The sequence below is a fragment of the Colossoma macropomum genome, unplaced genomic scaffold, assembly GCF_904425465.1.
Source record: "Colossoma macropomum unplaced genomic scaffold, Colossoma_macropomum, whole genome shotgun sequence".
Classification (NCBI taxonomy): domain Eukaryota; kingdom Metazoa; phylum Chordata; class Actinopteri; order Characiformes; family Serrasalmidae; genus Colossoma; species Colossoma macropomum.
In genome coordinates this window covers 21,304,424-21,327,288 of record NW_023494791.1, presented here as the reverse complement: position 1 = coordinate 21,327,288, position 22,865 = coordinate 21,304,424, and the positions used below count along the sequence as shown (strand labels likewise).

Here is a 22,865-nt window from a genome sequence, read left to right as displayed (position 1 = left end):
CCACCTCCTTGTTTCTAAGCTCATTGTCCATTTTATCAGCTCCACTTACTATATAGGTGCACTTTGTAGTTCTGCAATTACAGACTGTAGTCCAGTGTGTTAGTGTGTATTGTGCTGGTCTGAGTGGATCAGACACAGCAGTGCTGCTGGAGTTTTTAAACACTGTGTCCACTCACTGTCCACTCTATTAGACACTCCTACCTTGTCAGTCCACCTTGTAGATGTAAAGTCCTTCATCAATGGTCACAGGACACTATTGGCTGGATATTTTTGGTTGGTGGACTATTCTCAGTCCAGCAGTGACACTGAGGTGTTTAAAAACTCCAGCAGCACTGCTGTGTCTGATCCACTCAGACCAGCGCAACACACACTAACACACTACCACCACATCAGTGTTACTGCAGTGCTCAGAATGATCCACCACCTAAATAGTACCTGCTCTGTGAGGGTCCATGGGGGTCCTGACCACTGAAGAACAGGGTAAAAGGGCGCTAACAAAGTATGCAGAGAAACAGATGGACTACAGTCTGTAATTGTAGAACTACAAAGTGCACCTATATAGTAAGTGGAGCTGATAAAATGGACAATGAGCGTAGAAACAAGGAGGTGGTCATAATGTTATGATTGATGTGTATATATATATATATATGTATATATACACACACACTATGTGTATATATATATATATATATACACACACACTAATTAGTTAATTAGTAGAAACATTAAAATCTTTATACTGATTTTAGTTAAACACGAGTCAAAAGGCTTTGCAAATCATTTGCTTTCTATTTTTATTAACAATTTTTCTCTTGTCTTAACTTGGAACTGGACTTGTAAATTGCCATTTTATGATATGTTAATCACTTTAAATGCATCATTATGTCCAGTAAGTTCCTTTTGGGTAACCAAATAATGCTTTATGTAATATTTAATATATATAGACTTCTGTTATCACTGTATGAATGACAGTCTACAGCATAGCTATCTGGACAATCTAGGTAATTACATCTGTATTTATAGGTAATGGCATGGAGTGGCTGTTCAGCAAATTTTAGATTTAAATTGGAAGTAGTTTAAAATGCTGCTCCAAATAAGTCTGTGATAAAAACTGAAGTAAGATGTCTTGATAAAGCACAATATAAGTGAGTATAAAGGACAAAATGCAAACACCTTGTGGAAAGAAGGAAGTTTCAAGTTTTTGAGTGAAAACAACTGAGTCAATTCATATGTATTCATAAAAGCAGACGGAAGAAAATTTAACAAAAGGAGAAATGTGGTATAAACATACCATGTAAATATAAAAGTGACTGATTACACCTACATGTAATGTCACATGCACGTTTGGGTTAGTAGTACCTGAATGCTGCAAGACTTCAAACGAGCCCATCCCAAATCCATAATGAGTCATATACACACAGTCTCACACACACACACACACACACTTACAAATACGCGTGTACATGTGTGAGTGAGAACTGTGAGTATTGCATTTCAGAATGGTAGCCAAGAGCCCCAGAAATGGTCCAAAGTTAGGCAAGAGTTCCTCAGAAAGTGAGCCCCCGGGGTGTCTGTATGGAGGGGTGCCCTGCTCTTCAGTGTATATATAGAGTAGGCATAATGGAGGATGAACTGCAGCAGGAGAACTTGCAGGTAGGAACCATCATTCCAGAAAGGCCTCTGAACTTCTCATTACTGACACTGAGAAGAGACAAGTAAGTCTGTATAAGTAAACTCTCAATTTTTTTATTCCCAGGTTTTGATCAGTATGGTGTACTGTGTTATCACTACACTTTTCTTCTTTTGTTTATTTGTTATTTTATATATTTGCTTATTTTTTTATTTTGCAGTGCATTTTGCAGTATATATGTTCCTGCTGCTGACCGTGGTATGGCCAGTCTCATCTATGTCACTTTTTTGCCAAAACACGAGGAGGCAGACAGAGAACATCCTGAACTCGCTGCAGACTATTAGGAGCGCAACTGAGGGGACAAATATAGCTGATGTAAAGCTCACCAAACTAGCAGAGGACAAGTCCATTTTAAATGCGGAACAAATGGTAGGCATTCAAATACACAAAAAAACAACTCGTAATACTAATAATGACTAATGAATTGAAATGGGAATACTTTCAATACATGGGAATTTTTTGTTTTCTTCATATCAAAACCTTAATGTTCCATGTTCTAAGGCCTGCTTTCAGTAACTACATGGAAAACAAACCGAACTATTATACTTTTAAGTTATAGGAGTGAGTAATAAAACTCTGGAAAGTCCATAAATGTTGCTAAAGTGGGGCTGTCCCTCCTACCAACAGACCTTTACTGCTATTGCTGTTATTGGACACTACAAAGTACTTGATTTTAAATAGTTAGACTTAAAATCATAATTGACATCAAGCTTCTGTTGCCAAAAATTTAATTTTCCCATTTTGTGTCCTTAGTATTAAATTCTATGACTGACATCTTTTCATTCTTCTCCTCTCCCTCAATTAAAGTGTGGACTTGCACAGAAACTAATGAACTACCAGGCATGTGACCTCAACCTGTCCACAGAAATCAAAAAGAAGGTGAACTACACCAAAATAGAAACCAAAGGATTAGTGGATAATATGCAGGTAAGAACTGTACATGAATTCTTCTTCTTATAAGAGAATGAACAATGAACAAGGTAAATTTAAGTTTAATTGGTGATAAAATTATGTTTCTGCAGATGAACTCCAAGAATTTCAACTGTGTCCTGTCATCTCCTGTCTGTCCTGCAAGTTCAAATCTGTCTCTGTGGAATAAGATCAATTTTCTGGTGGACTCATGGTTTCAGGATGTTGCAGCGTATTCAAGCGCACTTCAGAGTGTGTGTTCTAATCCTACTGAAAAGCCATCTCAACTATAATAACCGTCTAATGCAATTACAAACACTGCAATTTCTACTACAGTTTCGTGTTGGACATTTCACTACAGCCCTTCGTACCTACAAGTCATTTTATTTTGTTGTTGCATTCATTTTTTAAATGTCAGTATTTACTATTTATTTTGAAATTTTTACCTACATTTTGTTAAAGATGTTCTATTAACTTGTTTAAATAACTTTAGACCACTCAACATGCACACATAGAACTGTTCTGCTTTCAAATGAGACTTGTAAAATGGCACATCTACAACTTTTGTATTGAGAGAATTTATGAATTTATTTATTGCAAGAATAGGGCTGACCATTTAAGGATGAACTGGGAAGGGCATTTCTTTTCATTGACATTAAAATAAAGAGTTTTAAGTGAACTGTAACTGTTTATTTCCATTCCATGAAGCATTTTTCACGTTTCTCCATCAATGAAATAGCAGTAAAGTGACAATAATGGTATAAATTACATTAATAACAAAAAACTACAAAAGTCACTTCCTTTGTTTAAAAAAACAAAAAAAAACAAACAAAAAAATTACAAAATAAAATGTGACACGCACATGAAATAATGAGTTTCTTTCTTAGCAATTTGTTGTGTTTTCTTAAATTTTTCACTATTTTTGCACACTGGTTTCCAATGAAAATAGCACACATAGAACAAAATGTAACTTTGGGGATAAACAAGGATGACCGCAAGAAAGTAGAAGAAAGGGAAAGACAGTATGCTGTATTTCCTCAATCTCTTTTTTTCCCTTTCTTGCCGCTTTATGTGTGTTCAAGAACTCCTCGCTACAGGCATCCTTTCACTTTCCCATTCTGCAAATCCTGCTAGCGTAAAAAGAGGGAAAAACGACTACATTACAGGCAAGAGAACTACCTGGGGGCACAACTGGAGAACTAAAAGCTGTCACAATGACTAGAGGAACATTAATAAAATCAATAACGGTAATGTGACACAATATTAATGAAGATAATGACTGAAAAGTTGTGCAAGTTGAAGACAGTAAACAGCTTTTTCGTAAGTAATAAAAGACAAAAACGAGCAAAAGAATGAAATGCACGGCGGTGCTTTAGCTGCTGGGTGAGCAGACCAGCTCTCGAGCAGCAACATGCCTGACCAGTCTGGGCTTGGTTTTCCAAAAATGATTTGCCTCCCACCATGAGAAACAGACTATGACGATCACAGTTTAACATGGGAGAGTTACTGCTACCCTTTAGGTAAATGCCTATGCCAATCACAAGGGAGGTTGCAGACTTTGCGTCATAGTGTTTTTGGGAAACACAGCTGTGACCTTTGAAAAGACGCACTGTCATTCCTTCTACTGCAGTGAAGAATCATCCATCAGCCAAATTACGAATGCAGGAAGCAGTCATGTTTGTTTGTCTGCAGGTAAGTGTAGCTGTGGGGCAGTGATTAAAGGAAATAAGTCTGTGCGTCCTAAATATCATAAAGGGTGTGTGAAATTAGACAAACAGAAAGGTAGCTGTGGAACATCATTAATGGAATAAAGACATGTTAAAATTATGTCGTCTGAATTGTGTCCAATGAGGCTTACAAATAGACTTTCTCCTGATCTGCAGAAAATGATGAAATACAAAGCACCAAAAAATAAATCTACCTTGAAAAAAAACTGCTATTTAAGACTGCTGACAATGTTAACAGTGAAATAAAACAACTGTTACATCCAGCTGAATGAGACTACTTGGAAAACTGTGCCATTTACTTCATCTTTACCACTAAGAGAATATGATCAAGTATTGATACTCTCTTTCTTTCTATATTATGAGATATTCCTTATACGGATGCCTCGGACCATTACTCTCCGACTTGTACCAGATATTAATGGTGGCAAATTCCTTAACAATTAAGAACAAGTAACATCTCTTAAAATGCAGGCAAACTATTAAAAACAATTATAAAACAAAAACTAACATAAGACAGTACTTTTTAATGTTTACTGACAAACTGTCCATGAATGAGCGCGTCCTGTATTGCCTATGAGTGTAACCCTTTCGTTCATACCGTATGCACGGCTCATGTAAATGTTAACCTAGGAATGGACATTTAAATGCCACGTGCCCAACCTCATCAACAGTCCAAAAGCAGGCATGAGAACACCTCTGGACTTCTGACGGCTTAGAAAAGGACATGGTGCTGAAGCTGAAGAGCAAAAGCAAAAGAAACCCACAAAATTCCACAAAAATGAAGACAGAATCTGACAATTGCCTTTCCTCTCTCTTTTTTTCTGTCTGTTCTAATCATCCCTGATTGTCCAGGTTCATTTCTTCTTCCCAAACCTCCCTTTCTTTTTCCCTTTTTTGCTTGTTTATTTCTCTTATGTTCTTTTTTCATTCTTTGCTCTTTCCCTCAGCACCAAAAAGGCGGTTGCGCTCCTCACTCGAACAGCAACTCTTACCAAGCAGAAATAATAGTTATCTCTCTCTCTTTCTCTCATGCTCTCATTCACTCTCACACACTCATTCTATTTCTCGTTCTCTACTCCCAGAAGATATTGGTGATATCTGAGTCCAGGCTGTAGATCCAGGCTAAAAGAGGAGCAGAGATTAACACAAATGCCCAGGACACGCCCTTTAGGGCCCGACGTGTCTTCCCAAGCAAACCTCCGAATGCCCCGCCATCACCGTGACGGCGATGCAGTCTCTCTTCTTCCTCCTGCTCCAAATCACTGCTCGGCTCAATGTAGTTCCTGGCCAAGAATTTGAGCGCTTCGTCCATCAGGATGACCGGCAGGGACATCTTCAGGACAGTCACCCACTGTGGCCAGGACAACGGTCGGATCTGGAATATCACCTGCATGCACACAGAGTCAAACAAATGATCAGGCACCACAGTGCTTTTTACCACATGCAAGCTTATTTTACCAGCACTGTGTCATCCTCCATAGACCTCCATTAATTCCTCTACATCAATAATCATATGAATGGAGGTCTATAATATCTGATTGTACCAATAACAATAGCAAACACTTTATTCCCCTTTCACACTTATTTATTTTGCATTTTACAGTCTTATTGGTGAGACTGCTTATGTTAAATCAACAGTGTAAATGCTAAAGCTGCACTATGTAAGATTTGGGGATTTGCAGACCTCTCTGATAGAAATGTGCAACTGCATACAACATGCAGAAGAACATTCAGTAAGGTCAGATGTACTTTGGACCCCCTCACCAAGTGGAGGAACCTGACTTCTACAAGCATGTTGAAAGAGTATTCTAAGAGAACTCTGTTTATACTCGGTGAAGGACGTGTCTTCTGAGGTTGCAAGTGAATTATCTACTATTGTCATATCTTTATTAGTATGATGTTGATTTTGCATTTGAGACCTAAACATTAAGCTGGACCTTCTTTTTGAGCCTGTGCATCTCACATTAATACGTAAAGATCCAAAAAGTCCAGCCATATCCAACCTGGCGCTTCTGACTTTTGAATTGTTATTTTAGGCTTTACAGGGTAACCACTATCAGCTGCATGCACATCATACTACTGACTCAGTGATGTTTATTTATTTATTTATTTAACATCTATTTTTTTTTTATGTCTCAAATCTGACAGTTTCTCAATGTTTATAGAGGTCCAGATCTATTCAAGTTAAACGTACACATTATGTTGTATATTTGTTGGCACCATTCAGACATGTTTTGAATAGTTTTTATTTAAGGTTTAAAAATAACTTCAGAATCAGGACTAATCCACACTAAAATTCTTTTTACACTGTAAAATCTGCTGTGTACCTAGCCAGCAGCTAGCACTGTGAGAAAGTGGCTTTGCAGACTGAGGAAGCAATCCCTCTTGTGCCCCCAGGCAGTTATGTTTTCACTTGTCTCTGGCTGTATAATACGCCTTGTCATCGCCTTGATGCAAATGTCATGCAGTTATAAAGTTGCGGCCAAACCAGACAACAATTTGATTACACACACACATACCCATGAGTCATGACAATCAAATGATATCACACACATTTTTTTTCAACAACATTCATGCAGCTAATACAACAGAACACGCAGCACTGATTAGGATTCTGCAAGGTTCACATGGCATTTGCCTAATTATTTACTCATACAGCTCATGAATCAATGACTTGGACTTTCCCACTGTGACCGCTGTTTGCTCAGTGGACGTCCGGGAGCACTTCACCTCTGCAGCACATCTAAACCTATGCATTAAGGTTAACCCCATAATGTCTCATCTGGATTTCATTCAACAAACATCCCTTTAACTCATTTAAATCTGCCAACAGATTAGTTGGCCATAGTAGAAGAGGAGCTGTCTGTTTGCTACCGTGTTTTCTGTCTCTATGGAAACTCATATTATTGATTTGTTTCATCACAGAATAAAAGGTTTGTGGGGTATAATCCTTTGTTTGCTTGATCGAATAAAATAATTAAAAGAATGACGTTTTGGCTTGATTATATCATATTCACATATAAAAAATAAATGTGAAAACAGCATTGAAAAATCACATTTTTAAACCATTCAACTGAACAATCTCAACATGTTTCTTTTAAACCATCAAAATATGCAGCAGAGTAGTTATAACACGTCACCACGTTGGCCATAGTAAAATGGATCAGCATGTGGAACTAGACCTTTCTGGGATTTTTTTTAATTAAACTTGAACAACTGAAACATTTCAGAATTTAAAAACATTTAAAACAAATAAAATTTATCATAAGTATACAGCTATGAAAAAGTATTTGCCCCTTCTCAATTTCTTCTATTTTCAGACGTCAAACGTGAACATTTCAGATTGTTAAACTACTTGTAAGATTAGACAAAGATAACCAAACACAAAATGCTGTTTTAAATGATGATTTCAATTATTGAAGGAAAAATGCTGTTCAACCCTACATGGTCCTATGTGAAAACATAATTGCCCCCTTAGCTACTAAATCAACCAATTAACCAAATTCAATTGACTATTGGGTTCAATTTTACTAGTCACACCCAGGCATGATTACTGCCAGACCTGTTGAATCTAAACATCACTTAAATAGAATCTGGGTCGCAATGTGAAGCAGGACAGAAGGTCTTAAAAAGCAACATGTGATGCCACATTCTAAAGAGATTCAAATACAGATGAGAAACAAAGTCATTGAAATCTACCAGTCAAAGGGTTACAAAGTCAATGCTAAGGCCCTTGGACTCCAGCGAACCACAGTGAGAGCCATTATCTACAAAAGGAGAAAACTTGAAACAGTGGTGAATTTACCCAGGAGTGGCCGACCTACAAAAATTTAATCAAGAGTGCATCAACAACTTATCCTGGAGGTCACAAAAGACCCAAGACAAACATCTAAAGAACTGCAGGCCTCACTTGCTCCTGTTATGGTCAGTGTACATGATTCCACAATAGGAAAGACACTGGGCAAAAATGGAATCCATGGGAGATTTGCAAAGTGCAAACCACTGCTGACCAAAAAGAACACAAATGCTCATTTCGAATTTGCCAAAAAACATCTAGATGACCCCTCAAGACTTTTGGGATAACATTCTGTGGACTGACACGTCAAAGGTGCAACTTTTTGGAAGACATGGGTCCCGTTACATCTGGTGTAAAGCTGACACTGCATTTCACCATAAGAACATCATACCAACAGTCAAACATGGTGGTGGTAGTATGATGGTCTGGGGCTACTTTGCTTCTGCAGGACCTGGACAATTTGTCATAATTGATGGAACCATGAATTCTGCTCTCTACCAAAAAATCCTGAAGAAGAATATCCACCCACCAGTTTGTTACCAGTTTGTTAAGTGGGTTATGCAACAGGAAAATGATCCAAAGCACACAAGCAAGTCCATCTCTGAATGGCTCAAATGAAACAAAATTAAGGTTTTGGAGTGGTTGAGTCAATGTCCTGACTTGAATCCTGATTTGAGATGCTGTGGCCTTAAATGGGCAGTTAATGCTCAAAAGCCCTTGAAAACAGTTCTGCAAAGAAGAGTGGCCCAAAATTCCTCCAAAGTGATGTAAAAGACTCGCAAATTGCAAGTTTTCACGAATCTTTGATTGCATTTGTAACTACCAAGGGTGGCACAACCAGTTCTTAGGTTTAGGAGCAGTTAGTTTTTCACATGGGTGATAGAGGTTTTGAATAAATCTTTATCTTCAATAAATGGAATGATCATTTAAAAGCTGCATTTTATGTTTACTCGTGTTGTCTTTATCTTATATGTAGATTAGTTAGATGATTAGAAACATTTCAATGTGAAATAAGCAAAAATAGAAGAAATAGGGTCATGGGCAAATAATTTTTCACAGCACTGTAAAACAACAATGAAATATTTAAGATCCTGCACTATTTCTAGGTCACTGTTCGAATTTAAGCCAATTTGTGACACTATTTACTTATTAGAGACTTCACAAACTTGTAAATTCATTAGAGCAAAAGGAGGACATGGTCTTCACAGGTCTGGAGACAAGACTAACCCGATCAAAAATTCTGAATAGTCAATAACTACAATACATTGTGTGCCATGCCGGGGAGAGGGTTACCAGGACCTACCACTGGAGCCAGGCCTGGGGGTAGTGTTTCCTTGGCAAGCGCCTGATGGCCGGGCAGCTCACATAACCTGGCTGGGGATTAGCCCAAAAAGGTACTGTAGGGGAACCATGTGGGCCCACCACCAACAAGGTTCAGCGTGGGGAACCAGTGTAATGCATTACAGGAAGTGGGAGATGGCAGGGAGGTCCTTGGCAGCATTGAACCCTGCAGCGGAAAAAGGCCCTTGGAACGTGGAACACAACCTTACTGGGAGAAGGAGCTGAAGCTTGTGTGGGAGGCTGAGAGGTACCAAAAAAATATAGTTGGGCTCACCATTCACAGTGTTGGCTCTGGAACCAAACTCCTTGATAGGGGCTGATCCCTCTCCTACTCAGGAGTCGCACAAGTTGCACTGGACGGGTGTGGGGACACTCAGAAAGTCCCCAAAAGGGTCGCCTTAAAGCGAATAAAAATTGCAGGGAGGAAAACTCTGACAGTTGTGTGTGCTCATGAATGAAACAACAGTACGGAGTATTCAGCCTTCTTGAAGCGAGTGGGTGAGGTTCTGGAAAGGGTCCCACCTACAGACTCCTTAGTTTTGCTGGGAGATTGCAATGTTTATATTGGCAATGACTGGGAAACCTGGAAGGGGGTGATTTAGAAGAACGACATGCCCAATCTAAACCTGAATGGTGAATTATTATTGGACTTCTGTGCTAGGCATGGATTGTCCATAAAAAACACCAAGTTCAAAAACAAGGATGTTCAAAGTATACTTGGTACCAGAGCTCCTTGGGTCAAAAGTCAATGATCGACTTAGCTGTGGCCAGTAGCTTCTTGGTGCTTGTTAGGGCAACCTAAGAACCCACCAGTGGACAGCGGTGGTGAGGGAGGCCGTCAAGCTGAGGAAGGAGGCCTTTAAGGACAAGTTGGCTTTGAAGAACTCCTAAACCTGAGAGACATGCTTCCCTCGCGTGAGTCAGGGCCAGAGGCTTCTGGGGTGAGGTCACTGAAGTAGATGGCAAGCTCCTAGGTGGCAAGACACCGGGGGTGGACGAGATTTGCCCAGAAGTACTTAAGGCTCTGGATGTTGTGGGGCTGTCATTGCTGAGATACCTCTGCATTGTTGCATGGACCTCAGGAATAGTACCATTAGACTGGCAGACCGGGGTGGTGGTTCCTATTTTTAAGAATGGGGACTGGAGTGTGCCAATTACCGGGGTATCACACTGCGAAAGTCTCCCTGGGAAAGTTTATGCCAAGGTGCTAGAAATGTCACTCTGACCGACAGTCAAGCCTCACACTAAGGCGGAACAATGTTGATTCCATCCTGACCGTGGAACAATGGACCAGCTTTTCACCCCCACACAGATGTTATGGGGGCATAGGAGTTTGCCAACCAAATCTACATGTGTTTTGTCTGCTTACGACCGTGTTACATGAGATATTCTGTAGGAGGTCCTCTGGGAGTATGAGGTGCTGGGGCCACTACCCCGGGACTTTCAGTCTCTGTACACAAGTGAGTATATGGACACAAGTGAGAGTTGTGTCCATATACTGGGCATTAAGTCAAGCTCATTCAATGTGAGTGTCCGCCAAGGTTGTGCCTTGTCTCCAAGGCATAGCCAAGGTCAGGATGCCATTATGTGTGGAGGCCGGAAGGTGGCATCTCTGCTTTTTGTGGATGCTTCCAGCGTGCACCGGAGCAGCGAGTGTGAAATGATTGGTATGCAGATTAGTCCATGGTCCTCACCCAGAAAAGGATGGCATGCTCCAGGGGACAGAACCTGCCTCAGATGGAGGAGTTTAATTATCTCGGGGTCTTGTTCACGAGTGATTGGAAGAGAGATTGTGAGATTGGCTGCAGGCTGGGACATGTGACAGCAGAAATGAGGTCACCGTACCACACTGTAGTGGTGAAGAGGGAGCTGAGCCATAAGGCAAAGCTCTCTGTTTACCCATCAGTCTACATCCCCACCCTCACCTACTTACTTTGGGAAATGACCGAAAGAAGGAGATCGCAGATGCAAATAGTGTAAATGAGCTTTCTTCGCAGGGTGGCGGGTTTCACTTTACTTGATAGGGTGAAGAGCTCAGTCACCTGGGGAGGAGCTCAAAGTAGAGCCGCTAGTCCTCCACACCAGGCACAGCCAATTGGGTCGAGACCCCAAGGTTATCCTAGGACCTGCTGGAGGGATTATATCTCCAAGTTGGCCTGGGAGCAGCTCAGGATCCCCCAGAATGAGCTGGAGGAAGTTGCAAGGGACAGAGTTGTCTAGGGTTCTCTGCTTCCTCTATTGTTACCACAAACTTAGCTGGATCAAGGGGTTTAAGAAGATGAATAAATGAATGAATGAATGAATGAATGAATGAATGAATGAAATTGTTACAACTTCAAAGACTCTACTTTTTATTCAAACAATATAATTTTGCTAATAACAAAATTAATAATAAAAACCTTTCCATTAAATTAGAAAGTATGCAAATTAGAATAGTAGTCACTGACTAGTAAAATCTTATCTTGCATCATTCTAGAGTCCACTCTCATGACTACCTATTTACAAGCTAATATCAGCTAAAATGAGCAAAATGAGCAATTTTTACTCAGTTCCTCTCCCAGTTTAGTCATTGTGGATTCCCACCCAGAGGCTACAACAGTTGCGCCACTCAGAAACCATGACCAACCGCTTAGAACAAAAAACATCAGTCTGCATCTTCTAATCTGTTTGTTTGTCTGTCCTGTGTATCCGATGTCTATGTCAGTATGTCTGTGAACACTTAGGGTGGGATGAAATGCGAGGGAGATTGTTGATGTGCTTTTTTCTTTCTTTTTTTTTTTTTGGGTGATTTGAGGCAGCAGTGTGTGGGTGGGTAGGGCACACAGGTACATTACTGCCTAAGGCATATCACAATGTACTTAGACAGCTTTGAAGAAGAGAAAAAGAGGAGGAAAAAGTAGTTTTTATCCCCGAAGAAGGGTGTGGTGGAGTGGCCAAAGGATACTGGTCCAAGTAAAAAAAAATATATATATATATATATATTCAGCGTGCACTGCGCCTAAATAGTTCCTCATGCTCAGACAGAGAGCATTGTCTGGCCACATGGGTCACTGTTTTGAGGTGCAGGATATTCGCATTTAACGAGTACATGTACACAATACAGTGGTCACTAAATATGCACATATGTGTTTATAGTATATAACGTGTTTAGAGTTTTTTTTCTAAATTGTTATACTACAATAAGAACACACTTACAGGCAGTGGGTCGACATATAGGATAAGGAAATGTAGAGCCATGGAGAGACAGATAGCTCCCACCAGCCATGGATTGGACCAGGGAGGCATCTTCAGAAGAGACTGGTTCTCAGAGAGGCTAAAATACAAACACATAAACATATTATCTTTTAAGCAACACTTCAAAACATTCATAATTCTTACACTCTGATGGATAACTCCAGCCAAAACTACTGTGCTGCTATTAATGTTTTGCATCAAGGACAAGATGCCATCTTTCATTGGCTCAGACTACAGATTCTGGACTTCTAATGTTTCATGAGAAATCCATGCTCTGTGTTCTGTCGTAGTTTTTGTTGCTTGACTGAACAGAAAAATCCAGTTCAACCTAATGAGAAATGTCAAAATTTACACATTTAGAATACTTTATTAATATTCATTTCAAATTATTTTTATTTTGCATGCATGTGAAAGGTCACATTGCTAAGATAGATTGGTTGTAGTTTTTGGTCATGTTAATGTTAGTGGTAATTCAGGGGTAGATTCATAGGCTGAGCAGAAAGTTCACCTACTTCATTTGTTTTAACATTACTATTAAGATAGATAGAGGATGAACTCTTCAGATCTTAAGCCACACAAAGCTTCAGTAAAACCAGGGGAGGATTCAATCACAGATGCTTGCTGTAGCTATCAGGCAGGGTGAGATTACAGGACAAAGAAACGCACCCAATTTATCATGTGACGCTTTTCACTTGCATTCAAACATCAGTTATTAATATAGTTTGAATCAATAACAAACTCTAAATGTAGGTATTTTGACAAAGACATGGTGTAGCTACAGTTTCTCATTATGGCGTTTCTGCCAACATCCATGTCTTGTCTTGCAACAGTTGCTACAAAAGAACCCATTTGTGGGTTTAGCCCTTTTTTATATTGATGTTACTTACTGAAAACTCTACACAACAGAAAGATATAGCACTGTGCAAAAGTCAAAAGGCACCTGAGAAAATTACATTTAAAAAAGCTGGGCAGTACATGCTGATATGCTCAAAAAAGCACTGTTATTATAAACACAAATAACATTTGTACTATGGGTGGGGGGAAAAACTCGATTCTTAGATGCATCGCGATGCAGACATGGACGATTCTGAATCGATTCATAAATGTTAAAAATCGATTTTCTAAATATTTAATTTATAACGTAATGTTGACGGAACGCAAAAGGCAGAACTTGGAAGTGCGGAAGTGCAGCGCCCGGACAGTCTGTGGCGGGCACATAACAAAAACACAACTGGATGAGAGAGAAATCCGACCGGCACCCTCTGCATTAAAAGCCAGGTTAGGTCAGGAGTCAACAACCCAAATGTTAAGAAGAGCCATTTTGTCCTTTCAACAAAAAACAAACCACCTTGGGAGCCACAATATTTTATGTCCAATTTATGTCAGTATGTGATAATGTCCTAGTATAGGCTAAAAAATCTAACGTTAAACGAAAACGCAGACTTACTTTGCTCTGCTTTAAGCTTTAGCTATATCCGCTTTCCTCCCATCTCCACCAGAAAATTTTTCCTCAAAAGTAGAACAGTTTTTGTAAAATGTCTCTCAACATTCAACTGTTTTATGAGGCTAAAGTCGCTTCTTATTCTCCAGCTTCTCGTTCGAACTTTCCCGTTCCACCTTAAATTCTGCCTGAGGCACCAGAACGTAAATGCGGCATCATTTAAGGTGGAACGGGAGAATTCAAAAGAGAAGCTGACTTCATCCTTGCAACTTTTTAGTGTTTGACAGTCTCTTGTTGCAGATTTAACGTACCAGGAAACCAACTGCGCTGCTTATAAATGCGAATAAGTCCATTTGTCTCCAGATGTTCATCTTAAATCTGTGCATTTTCGTTAGTTACTAGCTAGGCTAGACTGCGTTGCTAAGTGACCTGCAGTCTGCATGCCAACCTTCAGGGTTATAGGGTGGTAAATTAGCAGCGTTTAACACCACTTATTGTTAAAACAGCGTTAGAACGATCAGCAGAGCTTTTTTTTTTTTACCTAAAAATCTAATTCTGTTTTTTTACCTAAAAATCTGTGCAGCCACACCAGGACTGTAAAAAAGCCGTTTCCAACCCCCGAGCTAGCGTATGGAGGGGAAAAGGGACGTGGACAAGAGCCACACTATATGCAAGTTGTGTCACACTAAACTAAAATATTTTGAAAACGACAAACATGAGAAACCATATTACATGTTTTCACCCGTTTTCTGTCCAGTTGTGCCAACCTGAGGACCATCAAGTAAGCGATGTCAAATCTTCCACCCAACTCGGAGGCGAATTACAAACTCTATCGCAACTTTTATTGCCAAGGATTTGCCTCCATACTCAGTCACTGAAAACCAGGCCTTTCGCGTGATGTTGCACACTTTGGAGCCAAGATACAGCGTCTCGTCTCAAAGATATTTCACTGACACAGCAACCCCCCACTCTCTACAAGACCAAAACCAAAGTTATGGAATCACTAAAGAAAAAGGGCAGGATAGCGTGGACACCCATTACCACAGGATCTTATTTCACCGTAACTGGGCATTTTATCTAGTGGCAGCCTGCATCTCATGTGCTTCAAATAAGAACAGTAAATGAGAGTCTCCACATCACTTCCATTTGATTTATTAATAAAAGATATTGGAAATAAATTCATTATGGATCATTACAAATACTCTACTTTAAAACTACAAAGTCCTCACACAGTGAGAAAAATAGAAATCCTGTATAGAAAGAAAAAGATGCATCAAGATGCATCGATAATCATTTTAAAATCACATTGTAGCCCTCTGAATCGTAATCAAATCGAATCGTGAGGTGCCTAGAGATTCCTAACCAGGAACTGGTGGGGGATTTGAACATCTATTCAACAGCTGGGGGCACTGAGGAGAAATCTGCATTCTTTAACCAGCTCATAATATATAAACAAAATTTTTTTAATAAGAAACTCTTGTTTTTCATCTAATGTTTTATTTTGTAACCATTTGCTTAGAAGACTTTTGCACAATACAATATATATATATATATATATATATATATATATATATATATATATATACATATATATATATATATATATGTATATATATATATATATTAACAGACTACTGTGTTGATGCTTACAATCTACTAATTTTCATTAATTATAAGCAATATGGTTGCTGGGTGAAGTCTACCACTAAATGTATGCATATCATATGCATTGTGATAGCTGCAAATATCTACTGTAAGCATATGTAACAGATATAAACACAACATTTTAAAACTGGATTAAAAACTGTGGTTTGAATCTGTGCATCTTGTGGGTGTGAGTTCAAAGCCAAACCCTAACCACTGTGCTGCTATTATCTTTGACAGGTAATAAAACAGGTAAGAACGGATGGTTTTATTTGCTAAGTAGCTGATCCTTCTGCAATTATGTACAGTGCTATCTGAGGTAAATGATTAATGTGCCAGGCTGTCGAGCTAAAACCCAGAAAACACACAGGTTCAAGTCACAGAAGTTCAAAACAGATGTAAGCACTACGAGCTCCAGATCAGTGCTCAGCACAGACGGTAGGCAAAAACAAGATAGCATGAACATGCCTTTCAAATCTACTGATAGAGTTCACTTAAAATTGTCTAACAAAATCCTCAGTGCATATTTGTGAATGAATAGCAATAAGTTAGCCTGACTTAATTTAAGAAGAAATCCATTTGCTCTTTTCAGAATCAGTCAGTAGATATTTTTAGTCGCATGAGCAAGTTTTTCAAGGAAAAAAAAAACTTTCCATGAGTCACTACTGTTTTGATTTTGTCCCACTTGAAAAAAAGCCAGAGTCATCTTGATTCACAGAAATTAATTTTGCTCAAGAAAGTTTACATACATACTATACATACAAACTATATACATTCATGTATGAAAACAATATATGTGTGATGACATGTTAATTACACAATGTTTCTCACGGCACTTTACTTATTAAAAACGCAGCACAGATAGAGAAACATACACTATATGGCCAAACTAATTATTGAGTTCAGGAGTTGCAGCCGCACCCACTGTTCACAGGGGTATAAAATTAAGCATGTAGTCACGCATGCATAGACAAACTCTGGCAGTCGAATGGGTCATACTGAGGAGCTCAGTGACTTTAAATGTGGCACTGTCACAGGATGCCACCTTTGCCACTAGTCAGTTTGTGAAATTTATGCCCTGCTAGTTATGCCCTGGTCAACTGCAGTCAGATGGAGGGTTTTCATGCAGTTTTAGTATACAAATCGTAGGCTCTGTCCAAACACAATGGTCTGTTCAAAAATACAGTGCGAGTCACAAAAGAACAAGATTTTTTAAAATGCACAGTGTATGTCTCGCTTTAGAGCACATTCAACTACAGCTCAACCAGCCAAACAAAAGACTCAGAGAAGACATAAAATTTCACACGTGAACTCGTCCTATGAATCATATTTTCCTCAGAGCTGTGCAGAAGCACTTTTCTGACAAAGCCTACAATTACAACAGTAATTGTAATAAAATGTGCAGAACTGTGTTTTCTGTGTAGGATGTGTACTTATTTTTACTCAGAAAATGAACAAAACATGCAGTTTGAAAATTAACAAAATGTGCCTTTAGAATACGACTTTATCTGTACTGATCTGCGGTTTCAAAAAATGGGCTTTTTCTTCAAAGGTGTGGTGTGTAAGCCAACAGCACAACCTACCGAAAAAATAATGCACTTACAACAAGGATTTTATCCCAGCACACCTTCCACCACTACTGCACTAGCTTTTAGTGGCTCAGTCATTTTCTTTACTTCAAATTCATAATCTTACATCTGCAGCTGCAGGAGAGGCTTGAGCCATGAGAAACTCAATTATATAATTCTACCATTTAGTGTATGATCGCAAATGATGTGTTTAACGAAGAGCCAGCAATCAAGCTGAAACATTTACTGCTGTAAAGAATTTGAAAGTTACTGAATTCGTTTTTCAATGTTTTAATAACAAATTAACTTAATAGTTGTAGCTAAATATTTACAACCTGCAGTTTTGAGTCTTGCCAAAAGAAGTAAACTGACATAGTTGAATCATGTAAATTCAAAGCACAGTTTTCTTTTGTGCAGCAACACAAGCTTTTGAAGCAGCACTATGTAGGATTTTGTTAACACTGAAAGAAGCAGCAGTACTACATCAGGATGAAAAAAAAATGCTAAAATATGATATCTATGCACTACTGCGAGTCGCCCTGTAAAGCCTAAAATAATAATTTAAAACAGAGGTGTTGGGTCAGATTTTACGGGAGTTTTTCTGACCACGTCATACATCTTTACGTACAAATCTCATTTCCGGAAAAGTTGGGACATTTTGTAGAATGCAATTAAAACAAGAATCTGTGATTTGTTCATTCTCTTGAACCTTTATTTAACTGACAAAAGTACAAAGAAAAGATTTCCAATGCTTTCACTGACCAACTTAATTGTATTTTGTAAATGTAAACAATTTGATGAATTTGATGCCTGCAACACACTCAAAAAAGTTGTGACAGAGGCATGTTTACCCCTGTGTTACATCACCTTTCCTTTTTATTTAATTTTTTAATCATTTGGGAAAAGAGGATCTTAATTATTTCAGTTTTTGTAAGTGGAATTTTAGCCCAGTCTTGCTTCATACAAGTCTTCAGCTGCTCAACGGTCCATGGTCACTGTTGTCTGATTCTCCTCTTCATGATATGCCATACATTTTCAATAGGAAATAGATCTGGACAGCAGGCCAGTCAAGCAAAAGCACTCGGTGTCCACAAAGCCATGCTGTTGTAGCATATGCAGAAAGAGGCCTGGCATTTTCTTAATGAAATAACATTGGACTTCCCAGTAAAAGATGACATCTTGATGGCAGCATATGTCTCTCTAAAATCCCAATATACGCCTCCACACAAATGCCAGTCACCCATGCTGCGGACGCTGGTGCACCCCATCCCACGACAGATGTTGGCTTTTACACCTTTTGCTAAAAAAGTCTGGATAGTCCCTTCTTTCCTTAGTAAAGAGAACTTACCATCCATTTTTCCCAAAAACAAGCTGAAATGTGGACTCATCTGACTACAGCACACATTTCCACTGTCTTTTGGACCATCTGAGATGAGCCCAGAGAACTCAGTGGTGTTTCTGCATAGAATTGGTGTATGGCTTTCTCCTTGCGGAATAGAGATTCAAGTGTCACTTCTTGATGAAGCAGCAGACTGTGTTAAGTGACAACAGTTTTCAATTATTTTGTAATTCAGTTATTCTTGAATTATTGCATCTTTACCACTCTTTGCCCCTGTCCCAACTTTTTTGAAACATGTTGCTGACATCAAATTCAAAATGGGCATATATTTTTCAAAAAGAATAAAATGTCTCCATTTCAACATTTGATATGTTGCCTTGGTACTTTTTTAAATTAAATATAGGGTTTAAATGATTTGCACATCATTGTATTTATATTGTGCACAGTGTCTGAACCTTTTTGGAAACAGGGATGTAGTGTTCCTGGAATGTCTGTGGTGATGTTTCAGTTTCTGAATTGGGCTTTAAAGACAAAAAAAATGAACCTCACAGAGCATTCTGGAGGGTTTAGTACTTACCTGTTGAGAGCATTGCACATCTCTATGGTGACCAGCACTGATAGGGCCATAGTCATTGGATAGGGAGACTCAAATACAGAACACTGAACTCCTGCAAAGTCAGCATGTCCCTCACTGCACTGCAGATAATGAGACTGAGAGAGAGACGAAGAGAATAAAGGAGAATCAAAATGTGCTGGAGACGAATCACATTAAAAAGAACTACATAATGTCACACAGGAGTAAAAAAATAAAAGTTTCTTTCTTAAATACAAAAGTGTCAAACATGTAATCAGGTCATTGTGAGTAATATGTTTTCTGACCAGTTGATAGAAGGAGAGTTTAGGTCCATCATGTGCTGCCATGAACCACCAAGCAGCAGCACCCACTGTGGCCACTCCCACATAACCTACAGTGAGAGAGATTAGAATCAGCAAATCTTCTTCACAACACACTGCAATTATATTCTGTTAGAAACATATTACATATTTGTATTTCAATGTAACTATAGTGCATTACATTTGAAAAGATTTACAGTAGTGTTGACTGTAGGGCTGTAACAACATTGATCGTGAAATAAATGCTGATGTAGATATTTTTTGTCAATGTGTCTTTTACTTTAAAAAAAATGTAAACACTGTTCTATAGCGGTCATATGATACATGCAATCATTCCACCAGATTATACTAAACTACAGGAAGGACTGGAGTCAATATGCCTCCTATTGTTTTGTTACACAATGTCCAAGTTTATCTGCAAAAGGCCCACTGTGGTTGCAGGTTTACATTCCAACAAAGTAGGAGCACATATGATCATCTGTCTAAAGCTGGGCATATTTTAATTCCCTTTATGACAAATTTTCACAATTTGAAGCGATTTTTTTGGTCAGGAGCCTGGTCAGCAGAGAATGACAGCACAGATAATTTCTTGATAAAACAAGAAATGGTGCGTTGTATAAGTCAACAGCACAACCTACCAAAAAACGATGCATTTACAACAAATGACGAAATTGTAATTTGCACGTTCCAACAAATTTTCACAATCTAAAGCAATTTACCAGGTCTGGTAATGTGAGAGGGGAAACGGACATCCTTTATAATTACAATGGAGTTTAAGAGTGAACAGAGGTCTCCCGATATTTTAAAACATATAACTCAAACGTTCACAAGTTCTGTAGCAAAAGATGGTCATTGACGTAACCAAGTAAGTGATTCAGGAAACAGCCAATAAAAGAGCAGGTACAGTGGAAAAAACGTGCACCGCTAAAGGTTGGGAGTTTTTGCCCACAAATGTGGGACCAAGCATTGCATGAAAAGTAAGTGGTGTTTCACAGAACCCATATTGAAACATGATTTCTGCTAGGTAGATTAGTTGACTGACTGAAAAATGGTTGATACTTTATTATACAACATTTAGTTCCGGCCATGCAAGCTGATTGGTTGAGAAGCGTTCAAACGTGCTGTTATTTCGCCATAACAGCACTTGTTTTTTCACAAACACTATATCACTCTGCTGAGACACTGTTGCTAAGCAACAACTTTGACAGCTGTACGAGAAGCTCAAGCCATTTGAACGTTTTTACTTCTTACTTTGCACACAAACAGAAAATTGATACTTTTAAGATTACATGATCTACAGCCAGTTTGGTCAGACTCAGACACAGAAGATGAGACTACACTAAATTCCAAAACTGTCATTATCACTGAGCAAGCTTTTCAGTCGGCAGCTGTGACAGAAGAACACCTAAACAACCTGCAATTAGCCAGAAATTAACCGAATACCAACAAATGGGCTGTAAGATGCTTTACAGACTGGCTGGAACAAAACAGCATTAATATTGATTTAGCAAAAAATAACAACACTGAGCTAAACTTGACATTGCGGCAGTTTTATGGCTCAGTCCGTACTTCAAAAGCTTACAACATACTGTGCAGCAAGTGAGCGGAGTTTGTTGCTCTGACGTAGCAACAACCTGCTTGTTAAGGAACTATAATTTGGCGGAAGGAATTGCTAACATTAAAACATATTAAATGCCACATCCACGACCCAATGTATTTATTTCTTACTTTATTCATTTAACCACTGTATAAAAGCAATAGAACACTCGAGATCGGCTGATGTTATTTCGCGATAACACACGATCTTGAGCGTTCTATTGCTTCTAATTGACTACTGAAATAATTGTTCGTTGCAGCCCTAGTCAAATTTACCTGAGGACAGACTGATATATGCAGAATAAACTCACAGCCAATGATGAGGTATCTGCAAAAAAGCCATCCAGAGATGAGGGGTTCCTTGGGGGAGCGTGGGGGACGCGACATTATGTCGAGGTCCGGAGGGTTGAATCCCAGAGCAGTGGCCGGGAAGCCATCCGTCACCAGATTCACCCAAAGCAACTGGACAGGGATAAGAGCCTCGGGCATGCCCAGAGCAGCAGTCAGGAAAATGCTGAGGTAAAGACAAGTTGAAAAGAAAATGGGCTTAAGAATATTTATTTGGCAAAACACTTATAATTTGTAGCTGACCTCTGTAATTGTAGCATGTATCCTAACATACCACTCAAAACTATTGAAAATATTGAACAGAACAGAGTTTTAGAATTACATTCAGATCAGGCTCAGGCTGTAAAATTCCATAAATTAAGATATAAAGTACTGTGATGCAGTCAGAGACCACCCTTCATTTATGTAATTTCCAGTCAGAACAGTCATTACATACAAGCTGTTCGTTAATCAGTGCCAGTTCAGACGGTTGCATTGTCTGCGAGTAATCACAAACCCATTCAGTGATGCTGAGGTTTGGAATCTGAGGTAATCTGATTTGCAAATTTTCTTCTCATTTTGTCTATTTCCCTTTCTCAATTATGGCATCCTCACAGCTACACATCCTTTCAGACCCACAGCACCAAGTTATCTTCTCACAGTGGAAGGATGGGCAGAAACATCTGTGGACTTTTTCAGATCTGCAGCAAAAGTGAAGCCGGTTTTTCTGCTATCTCTCAAAGATGAGAGTACTGTTTATCTGATGGGGACAGTTTTGGTAGTCTACCATGTCTTGTTCTTTTCGAACACCAGTTGCAGAAACGTTTGATTTTTCACTTTGAATTTTATTTTGACGTTCCCTTCCCTACGCAAGTGGATTGTCTTATATGTAATCTCCTTAATATGTCTCCTAAAAACACTTGTTAATAATGGCCATTTTGACATGAAATTATATAAATAAAGGATGCCTGCTGACTTTGCAAACTACTGTATGTTACTGGTTTGGTATATATTTCAATCATGCTCTTTCTCTAGTTCTCTCTCTCCCTTTTCCTCCCTCTCCCTTAGTTAGTACTCACCACACCACCTCTCCAATGTTGGAGGAGATGAGGTAGCGGATGAACTGCTTCATGTTGTTGTAAATGGCTCTGCCTTCTTCTACTGCAGCCACTATGGTGGAGAAGTTATCATCTGCCAGGATCATCTCCGAAGCTGATTTAGCCACTGCCGTCCCTGAGCCCATTGCTATACCTATTTCAGCCTTCTTCAGAGCTGGGGCATCATTCACCCCATCGCCTGTCTGAGAGGGAGAGAAAGAGAGAGCAAACAGAAGAAATAGGTAAGAAATGGTCTCATGAA

General features: G+C 39.0%; 1 protein-coding gene across 2 annotated transcripts in view; it reads right to left on the bottom strand.

Annotated features, from left to right (window-relative positions):
* Positions 1–3,274: 3,274 nt before the first annotated feature.
* si:dkey-28b4.8 (sarcoplasmic/endoplasmic reticulum calcium ATPase 2) overlaps positions 3,275–22,865 on the bottom strand; it is a 40,811-nt gene continuing 21,220 nt past the window's right edge. The window contains exons 18-23 of one of the 2 annotated variants that reach the window (XM_036574357.1): positions 22,586–22,806; positions 21,491–21,693; positions 19,569–19,654; positions 19,267–19,400; positions 12,659–12,776; positions 3,275–5,713 (exon numbers count right to left, since the gene is read on the bottom strand). In XM_036574357.1, coding sequence (XP_036430250.1) covers positions 5,399–5,713; positions 12,659–12,776; positions 19,267–19,400; positions 19,569–19,654; positions 21,491–21,693; positions 22,586–22,806 — 1,077 coding nt within the window. In that variant the 3' untranslated portion in view covers positions 3,275–5,398. The remainder of the gene's footprint in view (positions 5,714–12,658; positions 12,777–19,266; positions 19,401–19,568; positions 19,655–21,490; positions 21,694–22,585; positions 22,807–22,865) is intronic. The other variant, XM_036574358.1, reaches the window with a different exon arrangement.